General features: G+C 47.9%; 1 protein-coding gene across 1 annotated transcript; it reads right to left on the bottom strand.

Annotated features, from left to right (window-relative positions):
* Positions 1-14392: 14392 nt before the first annotated feature.
* LOC119277596 (putative cytochrome c biosynthesis ccmC-like mitochondrial protein) lies at positions 14393-15774 on the bottom strand. Its single transcript, XM_037558883.1, has one exon. It carries the CDS (start codon positions 15136-15138, stop codon positions 14416-14418), a length of 723 nt encoding a protein of 240 aa, XP_037414780.1. The 5' UTR covers positions 15139-15774; the 3' UTR covers positions 14393-14415.
* Between the last annotated feature and the right edge of the window lie 3 nt (positions 15775-15777).

Raw genomic sequence — 15777 nt, 5'->3', positions numbered from 1 at the left:
CTGCGTTCCAAGGTTAGCACAATATGTTTTGAAGAGGTTGCTGGTGAACTGCGAACCGTTGTCGGTGATGATGCGGTTTGGCACCCCGAACCGGCTCACGACGCCCATGATGAACCTGACCGCTGAGACCGCGGGGATGGTACGGACGGCTTCCACCTCAGCCCACTTGGTGAATTTGTCCACGGCAACGTAGAGGTAGCGATAGCCCCCTGGTGCCCGGGGAAATGGGCCCAGGATGTCAAGCCCCCAGACTGGGAATGGCCACGTGAGGGGTATGGTCTGCAGACCCCCCGTCGGCTGATGGATCTGCTTTGCATGGAATTGACAAGCCTCACAGGCCTTTACCAGTTCGACGGTGTCATTGAGCGCGGTAGGCCAATACAAACCGCTTCGGAATGCCTTGCCCATGAGGGTTCGCGATGACGAGTGGTGCCCGCAGTCTCCACCGTGTATGTCCGCCAGCAGCTCTTTCCCTTGCTCCCTGGAGATGCAGCGTAGGGATACATCATTTGGTCGCTTCTGGTAGAGTTCCCCAGCCCTAATGTAGTATGTTGTGGCCTGCCGCGCCACGCGCTCTACTTCCTCCTCCTTGTGTCAGATAGCTTCGGAGCTCCGTGACCTAGCATCCCTCCTGAGGCTCCATAGTCAAGAGCAAACGCACCCACGAGGCCGGCCCGCAGATCAGGGTTCCCGAGGCTGGCGGCTGGGGGAGCTCCTCCCGAGGCTGCACCGCGCTTGACAGTGACGGCGTGGCCGAGGGCTTAACGAGCCGCTCCTCGAAGACGCCAGGTTCCTGAGGCAGTCGCCTGGAAGCTCGTTTGGCGATGTTGTCGGCCTCCTGATTGGTGCCACGGGGCACGTGCTGTAACTCCAGCCCCCAGAACTGCTTCTCCATCCTATGGACCTCCGCAAGGTAGGCTTCCATGTGCTCATCCCTTGGCTCGTATACTTTGTTGGAGAAGGTGACGAGGAGTTGCGAATCACCTTTGATGGTAAGGCGCTTTACTCCGAGGGCGGCCGCGGCCTTCAGGCCCGCTATCAGGCCTTCATATTCTGCTATATTGTTGGAGACCTTTTCTCCCTGTTGAAAACAGATCTGCACGGCGTAGTAGAGCTTGTCTTGGGTAGGAGATATAAGTACCGCGCCATCCCCCACGCCGTGCCTCGAGAACGCCCCGTCGAAGTACATGACCCAACCGTCTGGCGCCTCACTTCCCAGGGAGAGGGATCGATCCTCATCAGCCTTTAGGCCTGGCGCCTCTGTCCAACCTGCCATGAAATCTGCCAAGGCAGCCCCCTTGATGACTCGGGTCGTGCTGAATTCGAGCTGAAATGCTTGCAGCTTAATGTTCCACTCGGCGACGCTTCCGGCTGAGTTAGGGCTCCAGAGCACTCTTTCCAAGGGGTACGCGGAGACAACCTTGATAGGATGACCCTGAAAGTAGTGCTGCAGCTTGCGCGAGGCCATCAGTAGCGCAAGGAGAAGTTTCTGAGGCATGGGGTACCGTGCCCTCGCATCTCGCAACACCGTGCTGACGAAGTACACCGGGTGCTCGACGAGGCTTGGAGCGTCGGCGCTGGTGGCGCCCTCCGGAAACCGTGGTGCCTCCTGAGGCGGCGGAGCCTCCAGAAGTTGGTTGCCTGGGGGAAGGGCCTTTCCTGCTCCTGGTGCGTTCCCCTGCGGCGGCTGATCTTCCTCAATCGTGGTAGTAATCTCTGTGAGTCCTTTTTGGTCCTATTTTGCCTTGGCGCAGGCAGCTGCCGCGGCCTTGGTCCGACGCTCCTCCCTAACCGCCACCAGGGCCGTGCTGGCTGAATAGGGAGTGGCGACGAGGTAGAGTACCAAGGGCTCTTGTGGGCGTGGGGCCACCATCACCGGTGGGCTGGTCAGGTATCTCTTGAGATCTTGGAATGCCTTGTCGGCCTCTTCAGTCCATTCAAAGGGCCCCTTTTTCTTCATCAACTGGAAGAAAGGCAGCGCTCGCTCCCCCAACCTGGAGATGAAGCGCCCCAGTGCGGTCACGCGCCCGGTGAGCTTCTGCATCTCTCTGAGGGTCTTTGGTGGGATCATGTCCTCGACCAACTTGACCTTCTCCGGGTTGGCCTCGATGCCCCGGTGGGATACGAGGAAACCCAAGAGCTTGCCCGAGGGGACTCCAAACACACACTTCTCCGGGTTGAGCCTTAGGCTTACTGCGTTGAGGCTTGCAAAGGTTTCCTCCAGGTCTTGTATCAGGGTCTTGGCCTCGTGAGACTTTACTACAATGTCGTGGACGGAAGCCTCCACGTTCTTTCCGAGCTGCGGGCCCAAGGTGATGTGCATGAGCCGCTGAAAGGCTGCCCCCGTGTTGCACAGTCCGAAGGGCATGCATGTATAGCAGTATACCCCACACGGGGTCAGGAAGGCCGTCTTCTCCACGTCTTCCACCACCATCTTGATCTGATGATACCCGGAGAAGGCGTCCAAGAAGCATAACAGGTCACACTCAGCGGTGGAATCAACGATTTGATCGATGCGTGGGAGCGGGAAAGGATCTTGCGGGCATGCTTTGTTGAGGTTGGTGAAGTCGACACACATGCGTTCCTTCCCTCCCTTCTTTGGTACCACCACAGGGTTGGCCAACCAATCTGGATATCGAACCTCGCGAATGACCCCTGCGGCTTCTAGCTTGCGGGTCTCCTGGACGATGAAGGCCTGCTTTTCAGTGGACTGCCGCCTTGCTTTCTGCTTTACGGGGCGCACGTTGGGGCACACATTGAGGTGGTGCTCGATCACGCCCCGTGGGATCCCTGCCAGCTGATCGGGCTCCCAAACAAACACCTTCTTGTTTGCACGCAGGAACTTGACCAGGGCTTCCTCCTGCTCGGGCCCGAGGTGAGCGCCTATGGTGAAAGTGGTGCTGGTGGACCCGTCCTCGTTGATGGGTATCTGCTTGGTCTCCGCCTTGTCTTGGGTGAACAATTGTTTCTTCTTGGCTGGCGCAGCCCCCTTAGGCTCTGAGGCCCCACGTTGGTGGGCTATGCTGACGCCGCCGTCTTGAAGGCGAGCTGGAGCGCTCGCAGCGTGTCCCCGGTGTCCCTGGCACGGTGAGGACTCCGCTGCTCCCGGGCATCTTCATGAGGTTGTATGCCGGGTGAGTCGCGGCCATGAATTGGGCCAGCGCTGGGTAGCCGAGGATGGCATTGTAGGGGAGGCCGATGAGGGCGATATCAAAATCGACCAGCTCCGTGCGGAAATTGTCGTAGGTGCCGAAGGTCACCGGGAGCCGGATCTGTCCCAAGGAGCTAGATGACCCGCCCCCGATGCCCATGAAGGGCTGGCTCGGTCGCAGCTGCCCCCGGTGTATGCGGAGGAGGTCAAAAGTTTCGACTGAAAGCACGTTGAGACCCGCGCCACCGTCGATGAGGGTCCTGGTGACAGCCACCTGGCAGATGGTGGGGGTGCACAACATCGGGAGCGCACCCGAGCAGGCCGAATTGGAGGGGTGGTCTTCCGAGCTGAAGGCTAGCCTGGCCTGCGGCTCCGGCCGGTCCCGGCAAGCCCCCTGTCGCGCGGAGGTGGCGCCGACTTGGCGGATGAACGGCTTGACGTGGTGACTAGAGGGCGGCGCCTGCGAGCCGCCCAAGAGGGCCGTGACGACCGGGGAGGCCGGAGCGGCGTGGCGGGCGAGGAAGAGGTCACGTGGCTTTTCCCAAGAGGCCACGGAGGGATGCAGGGGCGATACTCGTTGCTCGTTCCCCGCCGGGCCGGTGGCGGTGTTGACGGCGGGCGACGGGGAGCGACGAGGGCGCGCGCCGACGGGAGCTGTTCGGGCGACTCGAGCGGCGCAAGCAGCCCGACGAGCGTCAGCCATGGACGCGACGGTCGGAGAAGAGCAGGGCGATGGACGACGAATTCCGGCGCACCCCTACCTGGCGCGCCAGATGTCGGATTTAGGGTTCCGGCAGACCTTTGAGGTTCTAATTTGCTAACCCAAGCCCATGCCAACGTTCAACACCAGGGAGCCAGCCGTTGTTAGGTCCTCGGGGAGATCCCTTCTCAAGAAGACCTGAAAGAGGCCAGGGCTCTAGAGCCTATGATCTCAACCTTGGTGAGCCAAGGCTCTCGAGAAGGGGGATCGTGTCGAATTCATCAAGCGTCGAATTCAGCCCACGCAGTTGACACATCAACCCATGTGGGCGCTCACCACCCCGGGTGATGACCCATCATGCCTCAGCGAGGAGGAGGCGCTAGGCGGGGCTCGCAGCCTTGCAAAAAATGTGAAGGGTGTGCTAGACCAGCAATGCTTTAAATTAGCCTCGGAATGTCGAATGATGTGTAATACTTTAAGTTCAACAGGTGGTGGTGCTACTTAAGTTTCATTTGATTAGGTACATTTGCTCAATTCGACTGAATTTGATATGCTTTTTTTTGGCTCATTCCTCTTAGATAAGGAGTAGGCCTTAGGGACCGAACCAACTTCGATGTTTTTGGTAAGAAACAAAGGAAAACGAGTCGTGCACATGCCAAGTCGCAATGCACCCAGTGGGTGGAACTTAAGAAGAAAACCACCCGACAGAAATGCAAACATAATTCCGGCTCAGTTGAGTGTCTCGGGAAGTCCGACGCGCATCGGATGTCCAGACCCTCCCGAGCCACCGAACGTCCGACACCGACTGGACATCCAGTAACTGCCTGTGTGCAACCACGGGCCTTTGGCCTTGTATCTCTTTCCTACTTAGGGCATGTACAACGCCGGCGCTAATGACAGGCGCTAGGATTCACTTCCTGGCCGTTATGGTCCAATCCTGGTCGATCGAAGGATTAGTGCTAGTGTCGATGCCAGGGCTGCCATCGGGCGCTTCGTTCTTTTTTTCCTTTCGTCTGAGTTGTTTAACGAGCGCTGCCCCTTTTTCTCTACGAGAAACCCATTGCATTAGTGCTCGACCAGGCGCCCATGCGTTGAGGAGACGGACTCCTACAGCAACGCCACTTCTTTAATTAATTCATTTTATTGCCTAAGCGTCCAAATAAGCGCTCTTGCATTGTAGATGCCTTTACCCCTTTCACGACTAGCACTATAAATAGACCCCCACCCCAAGAAACGCAGGTCTGGACGCAGCGGCATCTACACGCGCGGCATCGACGGCGAGAAGTCCTTCGCGATTGACACAAGTTAACATGCTACTCAGAGTATAGGTGGGCACTAGACTTCTTGCCGCAACATATATGTGTATTTAGAGACACACTCTGACTCAAACAAGGACAAGCTCCAGGCTGACAGTATGCTCTTACTCATGCTTCAATCACCGACGTGTGCAGAGCTAGCCATGCACTGGCGTCCACGCAAGTGGCCATGCACCGGAGCTTTCACACGCGTATGTGTTAAAGCCAACCACCCCATCAGTCTAGCTGCGCACATATTGAATGCAGTACATCCCCCACGACACTGTAGATGAAACAAGCTCCATTGCAAACCGCATCTCCCGGCGCACAGCAAGGTACATCCCCCACACTGAAGGTTTTCCCCAGCCTCTCCTGGCGACGCCGCATAGCAAGGTATCTCTACGCTCTCACAACCTCCCCACACTTTGCCTAACCACACGGCACATGTCGACGGACAGGCTTTGAATCAGATCGATGAGCGGAGAAGTTCATCAAGACCGGGGCAATCAGCAAGACACAGGCTTTGAATCAACTCCGGTCATCATGAACAGAGAGAGAATGCAGCACGGAGAACCAGCAATCCAGACTATCTCAAAGCTGGTTTTTTGACACGAGGCCTTGCGCAAAAGACGAGTACTTCAGAGCCCACCAGGAAAAGGATATTGGTTCGCATCTCTATATTGATCCGCGGCGCTTCTATGAAGTTTTCCTTGTCTCCGATTTCAAAGCTGAATGGATGACTGAATCTGTCGAAGCATCATTCGATATTTGCAGATTGACGTAATGCTATGAGGAGTTAGAGTCTTCTGCGGGAAAGACATTTCTTGTAGAGTTTTTTAGATCTTTTTGCTCTACTTTTTCGAGTATTCCTTACATAAGATCTCGGAAGAGCCGATGTTTCTTTCCGTTCCCGGTAAATAGGAATTCTATATCCTCTAGCTCTTCGTGACCTGTTGTGTCTGCCCTCGACTTAGCCGTCATAGAATAGAAAGGTTTCTAACCGTTGAAAAGGATACTTCTAAACGTTAAGGGGCGCTCAACCTTCCACTCAAATACTTTTTACCAGAAGGGAGCTCGCCTGCCACGACATATAAGGGAAAAGGCAATGTGTGGAACTAGATCAAGTTTGATCTGCCACTTACACTGGAAGGGCAAGAACTAATGCTTATGCGTATTCTTCCACGGCATATAGAAGGTTAACTACTCCAACTCGATGGCTGAGAGAAAAGTGAAATCCTAGCTTTCCCTAGAATCAGCTCTTTACTGTCCTGCCCCAGGGGGTTTTTCGGAGACATTGAACCCTAGATTTAGAAGCTTTCCCAAACAAACCTTTTGACCAGGAAAAGGCATACCAAAGATTTTTGGAAAGACACATTGAAATGGAAGCTCTCGAACCTATTCCGAAGTAAGTTTAGGATGAGGTTTCCGATCCGGTTGGTGTTCCGACATCCCGAATCGAGGTGGCTCTAAACTCAGGTTTGCCTACCTCTCTAGTTACAGAGGGAGGAGAGGGGCTTCGTCTTTTTAGGTCTCTGAAAAGCCAGTTGACATGTGCGATCCAATCAAGGAGGCAGTACTTCTGCCTGAGTTCCTCTGGATCCTACTCGTCGGGATTACCGTGCTCCCGCAGGTTGTTCACCATGCGTTCCATAGCACTTTGACTTTATATCTTTTACCATCTTGGAATCATGTAGATGTAGATTGCTTTCATCGCAGGGTCATTCCTGAAGGTGGCTTGTACCAGCTCTTCGTCATCATAAATAGCAAGCCACTCCTTGTTTATTACTCCGCTTTTTCACTCTCTCATTCTTAGTTAACCATTTCATTCTATTGAATCTTTGGTACTTTGAGTTTTGAACAATAGTTAGAATTTATTATTAAGCGATCCCCCGCTTTTTGACTTCTTTCTCTCTTTCCTTGGAAAGAACAGTTGTTTATTAAGGCCGCTTTTCTAGAATCTACTTTGAAAGTGGAAAATAGGTCTCTTCTTCAATGAAGGCAGAACTATTCACTAAGCCAACAGGTTAGCGAAGGAACTTTTGCCGGTCTTGCTGCTTTAAAGCGAACGAGTCTTCCTTATTCCTATGGTCATTAGAATAACCTATTCATCCTCTTGGCCACTCTGAACTCATAGGTAGCTGTGGTTCGGTTTACCTTCTTTCGCTTTGCCTTGGGTTCGGTGGTAGTAATAGTCCTTCTTTAGCTCGCTCCTCCTTTCTTGGGTTCCCTAACTGTCTGCTATTGCTAAAGCTCAACCTATGCCTCCGGCAAAGGCAAGACGGAAAGCAAGCATTAAGTGAAGAAGCAAGTTCAATTACTCAAACGTTGGAACTTATTGTAAAACACATTCCGTCGCCCAAGTCAGATCATTGCCTACTGGCCACGAGGTGAGGCCAGCGGAGGAGGTGGAGGGAAACGTATGAGATGAGGGATTTGGACTTGCTACACTTACCAGATGTGAGGTAGTGAAATGCTTTCCTTCCATAGCGAACTTTCCCATAGCCGTAGTTCCAGACTCTCCGAAGCCTATGACCAAGAGTAAGGGCACTCAGCAGGCTGCACCGATTAGAGAGAGTACGTCGTCTATTCATTCCACTCATTCCTTAACGTCCAAAGCTAAGAATTCAAAAAGTTAATAGGTGGGTAGGTGTTCTTAGGTTCGTAACATGCCTTTCTCGGAAGCCTTGTTGAATTAATGGCAAGGGAGATATTAGCTTAATGGCTTGGCTATGCTTGAGTCAGCGGAAATCATTTATGACGAATAAAATCAATCAGAGGTAGTTACCTCTCCTGTAGCCGGGTATGAGAGGTCTAGTTCGGTGAGAATAGATAGGGATAGAAAGACCATCCTGGTGCACATGCTATGGGTCTTATTGTTTGTTGGGAAAGCAAGGAAGACTAGCTTTGGCGTGGGAAGCTTACCAATTTATGCGGTGGCTACTCGATCGAGAAGAAAGAGCAGTTGTTACCCGCCTCCACTATTAAGCAGCATGAGCCACTAGACTGACTCGATATCCGTGTGTGGATCCGCCCGAAGGCAGTCGATTGGAAAAGATGAAGACAAGGAAGAGCCATTCTTCATACATAGGAGCGAGTGGTCGAAATGGAAAGCGGACAAACGGAATTCTGTACAACTATAGGGTTCGGTTCTTTCTTCTGTCCCAGGTCCTTTCTTCTCTTGCGGATCTTTCTTAATTTTATTCCTCAGCTCGCTTACAAAAACTACATATTTTTTTTAGATATGGACCCGGGGTTCTCGCTTCTGCGCAAGCTATTTCCGAACCTGCCTGCCTTCGGGGAGATGGGTTGGGTCATACGCGGGACCTACCCCGAGGAAGGAGGCTTGAGGCGCGCTAAATACAATTGTTTTATCAACACGGGGTGGAGAAGGCATTGCAATTTCCTGCTTTTATGATTGCTTCGATTCCTCTGATTCTTCTTTTGACAGGAATTACCAATCCTTTATTGGCTATGTCATCCTCTATTTAGTAGATGTATGGTATGGTATGGTTACTAGGTAGTGTTGCTCGATACCCGAGCTTGCACCAGTATTAGCTGGCTATTCCACTATTGCCAAAAGAATTCTGGCTATTGGCTTTCCAGCTTTCACCTCTCTGCAGCTTCTGGAGCTGCTTAAGCGCTTAACTTCTACCAAAGTGTGGTATACATTGGATGGAATTAGAGTGGGCGTGGCTACCTACATCGGGCAAGAATAGGAGTCGTATTTCGTTTTGTACCACCGAATAAGATAGCGAGAAATCAGATCAAGAATGGAACCTGTGGACCCTCCGACAGTACGAGCCCTTGTTCGCTTGGTTGCTCAACCCCTATCTCCCAGGCTACGACCTATCGCATTGCCTTCGATGAGTCTATATCGGATGGGTGTTCAAGTCTTTTGAAAAACCAGCCCATTCTAGTCTATCTGTCCCACTCTAAAGAAGATAGTGAACCTGAGGTTGTGCTGTCTCCAATCCCACGAGTCCAATAGGAAGAGCTAGTCCTCTAAAGTAAAGTAGGCGAATTATGGCTAAATAAAAGAATTCTTACTTTCACGGCCATCAAACATTCCAAGACATCTCTTCAAGACTATCCGACTCAGCTCTGCGTAGGCAGAGCCAGGAACTAGATCCGTATCCCATGATCAGTAATCTTACAATTACACAACCACCAGATCCTTTAGGTTTGTTCGATCTATCGATAACTGATAGACAGACGCCTTTGACACTTCCTCCAGGTGGAGTTGATTAACACTCTCATGGTTGGTCGATGGAAATAGCAAGACGAGACAGACATGATAATCTGAGAAATATATGTGGTGATCCCTTAAGCAATATCTAAGAATTAAATGTGTCCAAGATTCAATTGATTGTTTGAAGCCAAGGTCTCGAGCTAGTCCATCTTCCTATATGATATTCTTAATAATGCGCAGCACCAAGCCTGAAATTGGGGAATGAATTGAATCGATTGCCTTCCTTTCCTGGACTGGACTGAAACTAATAGGCTGCTTCCTCGTCTGTACTTCAACTAGGAGGTTGTTGATATCACTCTAGATTCTCGAAAGGATATTGGATTGATTTCAAATCAAGGAAACTATTGAAATCGGGTAGCGAACCTATTGTTCCTTATTCTTTTGTCCTCCTCGGCTCTAGTTGAACAATGCACACACCCCGCTTTAGCTGCACATAATAAGGTGATCCGTGAGGCGGCTAGCTATTAGTTAGTGCGATGTGCAGTGAAGTGAGAGATCTCTCTACTCTAGTAGACCAGATGAAATAGCTGCAATGACTAATGTTTGATTGGGAAGACAGAATACATACGTTGACGTTCCCAGTCGAGCTACCGTAAGGTAGTCTAGTTAAGGAAAGGAAACCGGCTATTCCCCTCACGCTAAGGGTGCGATTCCTTACTCTCCCACAAGATCACACTAAATACAATAGGTGCGTGATCTACTAGATTCTTATAGAATAAATTTATAACCTTAGTTGATAGACAGGAACCACCATCCCATAACAAAAAAGGGGGGCGAAGGTTATTTTGTACCAATGAAGACGGATTTCTCTCTCGAGCTGCTCAAAGATCTTTAAGTGGATTACGAGGTAGACTTGATCATGATCCATATCCAACCTTCTCCCATCTGCTTCTGTCTCTAAAGATTAGAGTCATCGACGCGATTCCAGTCCAGTGCTGATAAAATCCTGCTGTCTAGTTCGGGAAAGCAAGTGATTGATTAGTTCCATTGGTCTATTGGCTTCAGCTTCCTTTGCGCAAACCAACACCTATTTGGATTCGCTTGAGAAGAGCGCATTCTTGAGATGCTAAGGGCTGGCCAAAGGGTTAACTAAACTAATAAGATCTCTTCTTCCTTCTCTTTTATGCTTCAGCGAATCGACTTCTTCTCGATGATGGACATTCCACAGGCATTTCTAGAGTAAGATTCATGTGCAGCCTTTCTCGATCGTTTCTTATTCTCGAATAGAAGATGATAAGATGCATACCCCCTCCTCATTAACTATGTTACTTATTTCCTCACAGCCTCTTGATGCAAAAAACCTATTCTTTCAAGGAAAAGACCTTTCTAATTCAGTGTAGTTTTTCACTGACTATTCTAGTGTAGTTTGACTCAAGTATACGTTTTCTGAAGTCTCAGATTGCATGCATTTCTTAAACAGTATTGCACACTACTAACTAAAAAACTAGTACTTTACTGACAGGAAGTTAATAAGTATATAATATGCAAACAATCCCTCGCTTGGTAGTTTCCTTTCTTTCCTACCACGCAATCAATCTCTTGCTTACTTAAAACTCTAGTTTTGTCGGATAACCTTGCTTCTTTCTTATAGCAAAGTGCTGAATCCATAAGATTTCGTCGGAGCCTGCCACCAATCAGTCTAAATTAGTTACTTAATTCCTTAACTACCTAGCTTGCAGAGAATAAAGTAGGCTTTGGCTGAGATACGTAAAGGAGGAATAGTCAACTATACTCCGAATGTGCTTTGAGCAGACAGATATGTAGGTTGCTAGGAAGGAGGTAAGCGCTTGTCTTTCTGATGTCAAGAAGTAAGAAGAGGTAAAACTCCTAAAAAACAACTTGATCTATGTTGAAAGTTTATGTCAGCAAGCAAAGAGATTGCCTAGGGCGAAAGAAAATAAAAAAGATAATAAGAAAATAAGTGTTTCAAGCCTAAGCAAAAGATAGAATGTTGTATTGCCATAACCTATGTACTTAAGCGAACTAGCGAAGAAAGGCGAAGAATGGCTTTGTTCAAGCCCAAGTCAAAATCTATCTCTGATAAAGCATTCAATCTTTCATCTTTATATTCATTATCTGCAAGTTTCGAGTCCTTCTTTGACTTTCTCCTTCCGGCACTTTTTAGTCATAGTAAAGATGTGCTGTAAGGATCAAGAGTGTACCTTATTTGTTTTAAATTCTGCTTCGCTTTCATCAGCCTTATTATGGGTTTGCCTGAGGACAGCCTTATATTCGATATACTCCCCTCCCTTTAATATTATTCTATTTAATGCAAGAGTAAGGATAGACGTCTTATTCTTCAGTGTTGAGATAGAATGACTGTAGACCCTCTTCTCTCTTTTAGTTAGCCTTACTTATTCCAATTCCTAATCTATACCATAAAGCAAAGCCCTTTTTGCGCAAGGTTCTCTCCTACGTATACAATTCTCACTGATGGGAGTAATATGCCAGTAACTATAGAAGACTTTATTATTATTCTAAATAGGCGGCAATAGGTCCATCGAGATAAAGTATGACTAATAAGTAGTAATATAGCTAGTTGCTATACATAGACTTGAAGTCAGGGCTTACTCATCCTAATCTTCTCTTTACTACTTAGTTAAGTTTAGTTAAGTTATAGGATCAGAACGAGATTTTCTTTGATTGCCGTTATAGGAAGTGAGCAAGCAAGCTAGACACGAAAACTCAGGATAGACGCGCTGCTCTTCTAGCTTTGGTTGGAAATAGAAAAGCAAGTTATAGGGCCCATGCTGCATTCCCTCAAATAGCAGTCTTTTTTTATGTCTAAAGAAAAGTTGCCTATTAATAAGCAGTCTTCCCTCTTTCATAAGGCTCTAACTTGCGTAAGGAATCAAGGAGCTACAGGAGTATACCGCCGAGTACTTACTATCTTGGATAGCTTTTTGCCTTGCAAAGAGCATAGATTCAACTTCAATATATGTAGCTAACTCTCTATTGCTTTATTGCAATCCGCTCCGCGCCACTTACTCGGGACTATATAGTTCTGTCTATAGCTAGTGCTTACTTTTCATAAGGTATAGTTACTGGTCAGATTCTAAGTCACATATAGTTGTAGTGCCTAATCCAAGGCAAGGGGATAAGTGCTTGCATAGGTTAGGTTGAGATAAACTCTATATTTCCAGTCTTTAACGCATCCATTCCTTGGGCTTAAGCATTGTTGAGCTTGACTTGTTCTAGCATAAGCCATCTAGTCGGCCTGTTTAGCATTCTAAGCAGCCGCCTTCCTATACGCATAAAGTGGAGTTATATTAGTACCTCACACCACAATATAAGTCTTATTCTAAGTAGGATCACCCACATTTATTTACTAAGATTTGCTTTATGAAAGTAAATGACACCAGGATAAAGACCTTCTTTTTACCCATAACCTTTCTCTGCAGCATTGGAACCAAGATCGGGCTTGGCATAGTTACGAGGTTCCCATTCTATTTAACTAACACTAACTGAAGCTAACCGGAAGCTTTCTTCTCATGCGACTCTTGGATCGAAAAGAGGCTGCTGGACTGGACCACGGCTGAAACTGCCAGGCACGGACTAAAAGCTTTTATCAGGGATTCCCGAGTCAAACGACTACCATACATAGCATAGAGCTGGAAGCTGCACTAGTGTACAGAGAAGACTGGATGTGAACACGGGCGAACATTGGCTATGTATGGGGCACTCACTAATCACTATTAGCAGGAAACAACTAGCAGAAAGAAAGATGAACGCACTTTCACTCCTTGCTCTTCAGCACGTACTCACACGAGGGACTCTCAAATCTCTATTTCAGACCATAATCTTTCGATCCCTTTACCGAAGTGATTGATAGCAGGGCTCCAAAATCATAGGGCTTCTTCTATTTTTAGTGTGAACTCACTTCTATTCTATATCAAGATAGGGGCTTCAGTACTTGGCTGACTGCCCGGTGGAAGACCTGGTTCTACCACACAAGGGCAGCTTTCGTAGTCCATGATTATTTTCCTCATATGTAATTTCACCTCAATGTGGAAATGTCCGATCTTATTCCAAAATAGAAGGTCTTCATGAAGGTCTGTCTTGTTTCAGGAATATAGGTACCGAAGTTCAATAGCGGTAGGTACCAAGGAGAAGACGAGTCAGGGCCGATTGACAAGACTAGCTAGGCTGACCTTCCAGCCATACTCCATCCAATATCGAACAGAAGTGCTAAAGGTTTCATGTGATGCTGACCTCAATGAACCAGACCTCGAGAATTCGTTCATCCCTTCGCTCCGAGGATTGGTCGAGTACTTGGCCACATGCATGAGTAGGCCTGTTGCCGGGATGTCCCATTAAAAAGGCAGGTCCCATATTTGAAATACAAAAATAAGATCAGATAGCGCTCAAGAGGTTTTTCTCCATACGAGAAATCCTTCACTCGCAGGGAATTCAAATAGATGTGTGGAAGATCATCAAAGAAAGGAAAAAGACTGAATTCGATCCATCTCCTCCCTTTTCTTTAAACCAAGAGCTACTCCTCCCTTTTCTTTTTTTATGTAATTTCAATACGATTTCGTTTGTGTTCATGTTTTCAATTTAGAACCCCACGGAAGTGAATAGAAAAAAGCAAAATACCCCTGTGATACGCCTTCCTTTACCTATTTCTAGATTGATTGATGTTCAATGGAGGGAAACTTGCCATTCCTTCTTTCCTTTGAAATTGTACATTTTTTTGATTATGAACTAATTGTATCCTTTTTGTTCCCATCGAGCTTTCTTGCCTAGTGACTAAGGATTTTCACACTTGTTGTGTCTATAAAAGATTTTCTCATAAAACACTAACAAAAGTGTTAGAGGGATTCACTTTCGATAAGAATCCAAAAGCAAGTTCCCTATACTACCTTCTTTCCCTCCTCTGTTTCTGTCTTTAAGAGGCAGTGCATCCGGCAGGAATCGAACCTACTTTTTGACCCATTTTGCCTTTCTAGGTTGGTGGGCGCTTTCACCATTCAACCATGGATGCTTTAGTGAGTGAACTAGGTTTTTATTTGAGAGCGAACTAGGTTTTTAGTGGTATTCCTTCTCGAGCTTCTATTTCTTCCGTTAAGGGAGATTCGGGAAAAGATGGAATAGGAAGACGTGTTTCCAGAACGAACAAGATACGGGTAGAGAAGGGGAAGTTAGCAAAGTTAGACAAGATTGGAATGGGCATAGGAACATGTATTGATGTACCAGATCGGCTAATGCTCCCAGGTTGATGCGATGTATTCCACCAGTTGACTGGAGACTTTATTATTGGTATATCGATCGGTCCAGCACGGATTGAAATAGGAGCCGGTTCGACAGGAAGCTTTTGAAAACGCAGTGCACCCAGGTAAATAAGGAACAAGATGAATACAGAAGTTAAACGAGCATCCCACACCCGAAAGGTACCCCACATAGGCCTTCCCCGAAACCCCCCAGTCACTAACGTAAACAAAGTAGAAAAAGCACCAATTTCTGTACCGGTTCCGGAAGAGCGAAGAAAAAGGGGATGTTTTGTTAATGGGAACAAGGAACTGTTTATAGCTGTCGCGATATAAATAACTATACTCATCCGAGCCGCAGGAACATGTACATACGAAATACGAGAATTTCCACCTTGTTGAAGATCTGGTGGTGCTACCCGAAGACTTAAATGAATAGCCATCGCTGTTAAGAACAACCGAGATCCAATGAGAATTTGCGCGTAGCTTTTTGTCTTGGACATAAAAAAATAAGGTCTTAATAACGAAACTGACATTTTATTTTCCTTGCCTTGCAAGTGGAACAAGAAAGACTATATAGTTATTTTGATTCTATAAACAATCAAAGGATTTCGCATGCTTTCCATGGAATGACGGAATTCCCCTTGCTTAGTTTTCGCTCCGCTCGTGCGTGGCACTCCTTGCTTGCGGAGCGGCATATCGGAAAAAGAAGGATTGACTTTCTATACGGGCCCGTCCCCTCTTACCCCTAACTAACAATTATGCTGCTCTCGCCTTTTTGTAATCTTATCTTTCAAAAATGCACTACTAATTTTTACGGCCTCCTTAGTCACCCTATCCACTCTCGTCCTGTTTTCGGGTTCCCTTTCAGGGGATGAGGATATTTCGATGATTTCTCCCTCCGTAGGTGGAAAACGCGTGGGTGAGTAGAGTCTGTGCTTTGCTTTTGGGGGCACCGGCAAGAAGCTTCTCGGCCACCCTACTCTGACTTGATTAGCTACTAGTAACTAGGATCGTTCAAACAGTCAGTCAGCAATGCGTACTTCTTTCCTAGTTGAGTGGATCTGCGTAGCAGAGCCCAATCTTCTACCACAAGCTCTGACCTGACTTGTTGTACTTGATTCACCCACGTAAATAGACAACTTGGATAATAAAAGTCATCCCATAAAAGAGAA

The sequence above is a fragment of the Triticum dicoccoides genome, chromosome 3B, assembly GCF_002162155.2.
Source record: "Triticum dicoccoides isolate Atlit2015 ecotype Zavitan chromosome 3B, WEW_v2.0, whole genome shotgun sequence".
Taxonomy (NCBI): domain Eukaryota; kingdom Viridiplantae; phylum Streptophyta; class Magnoliopsida; order Poales; family Poaceae; genus Triticum; species Triticum dicoccoides.
Note: the sequence above shows the minus strand (reverse complement) of the source record. Positions and strands in the feature narration are given on the sequence as shown.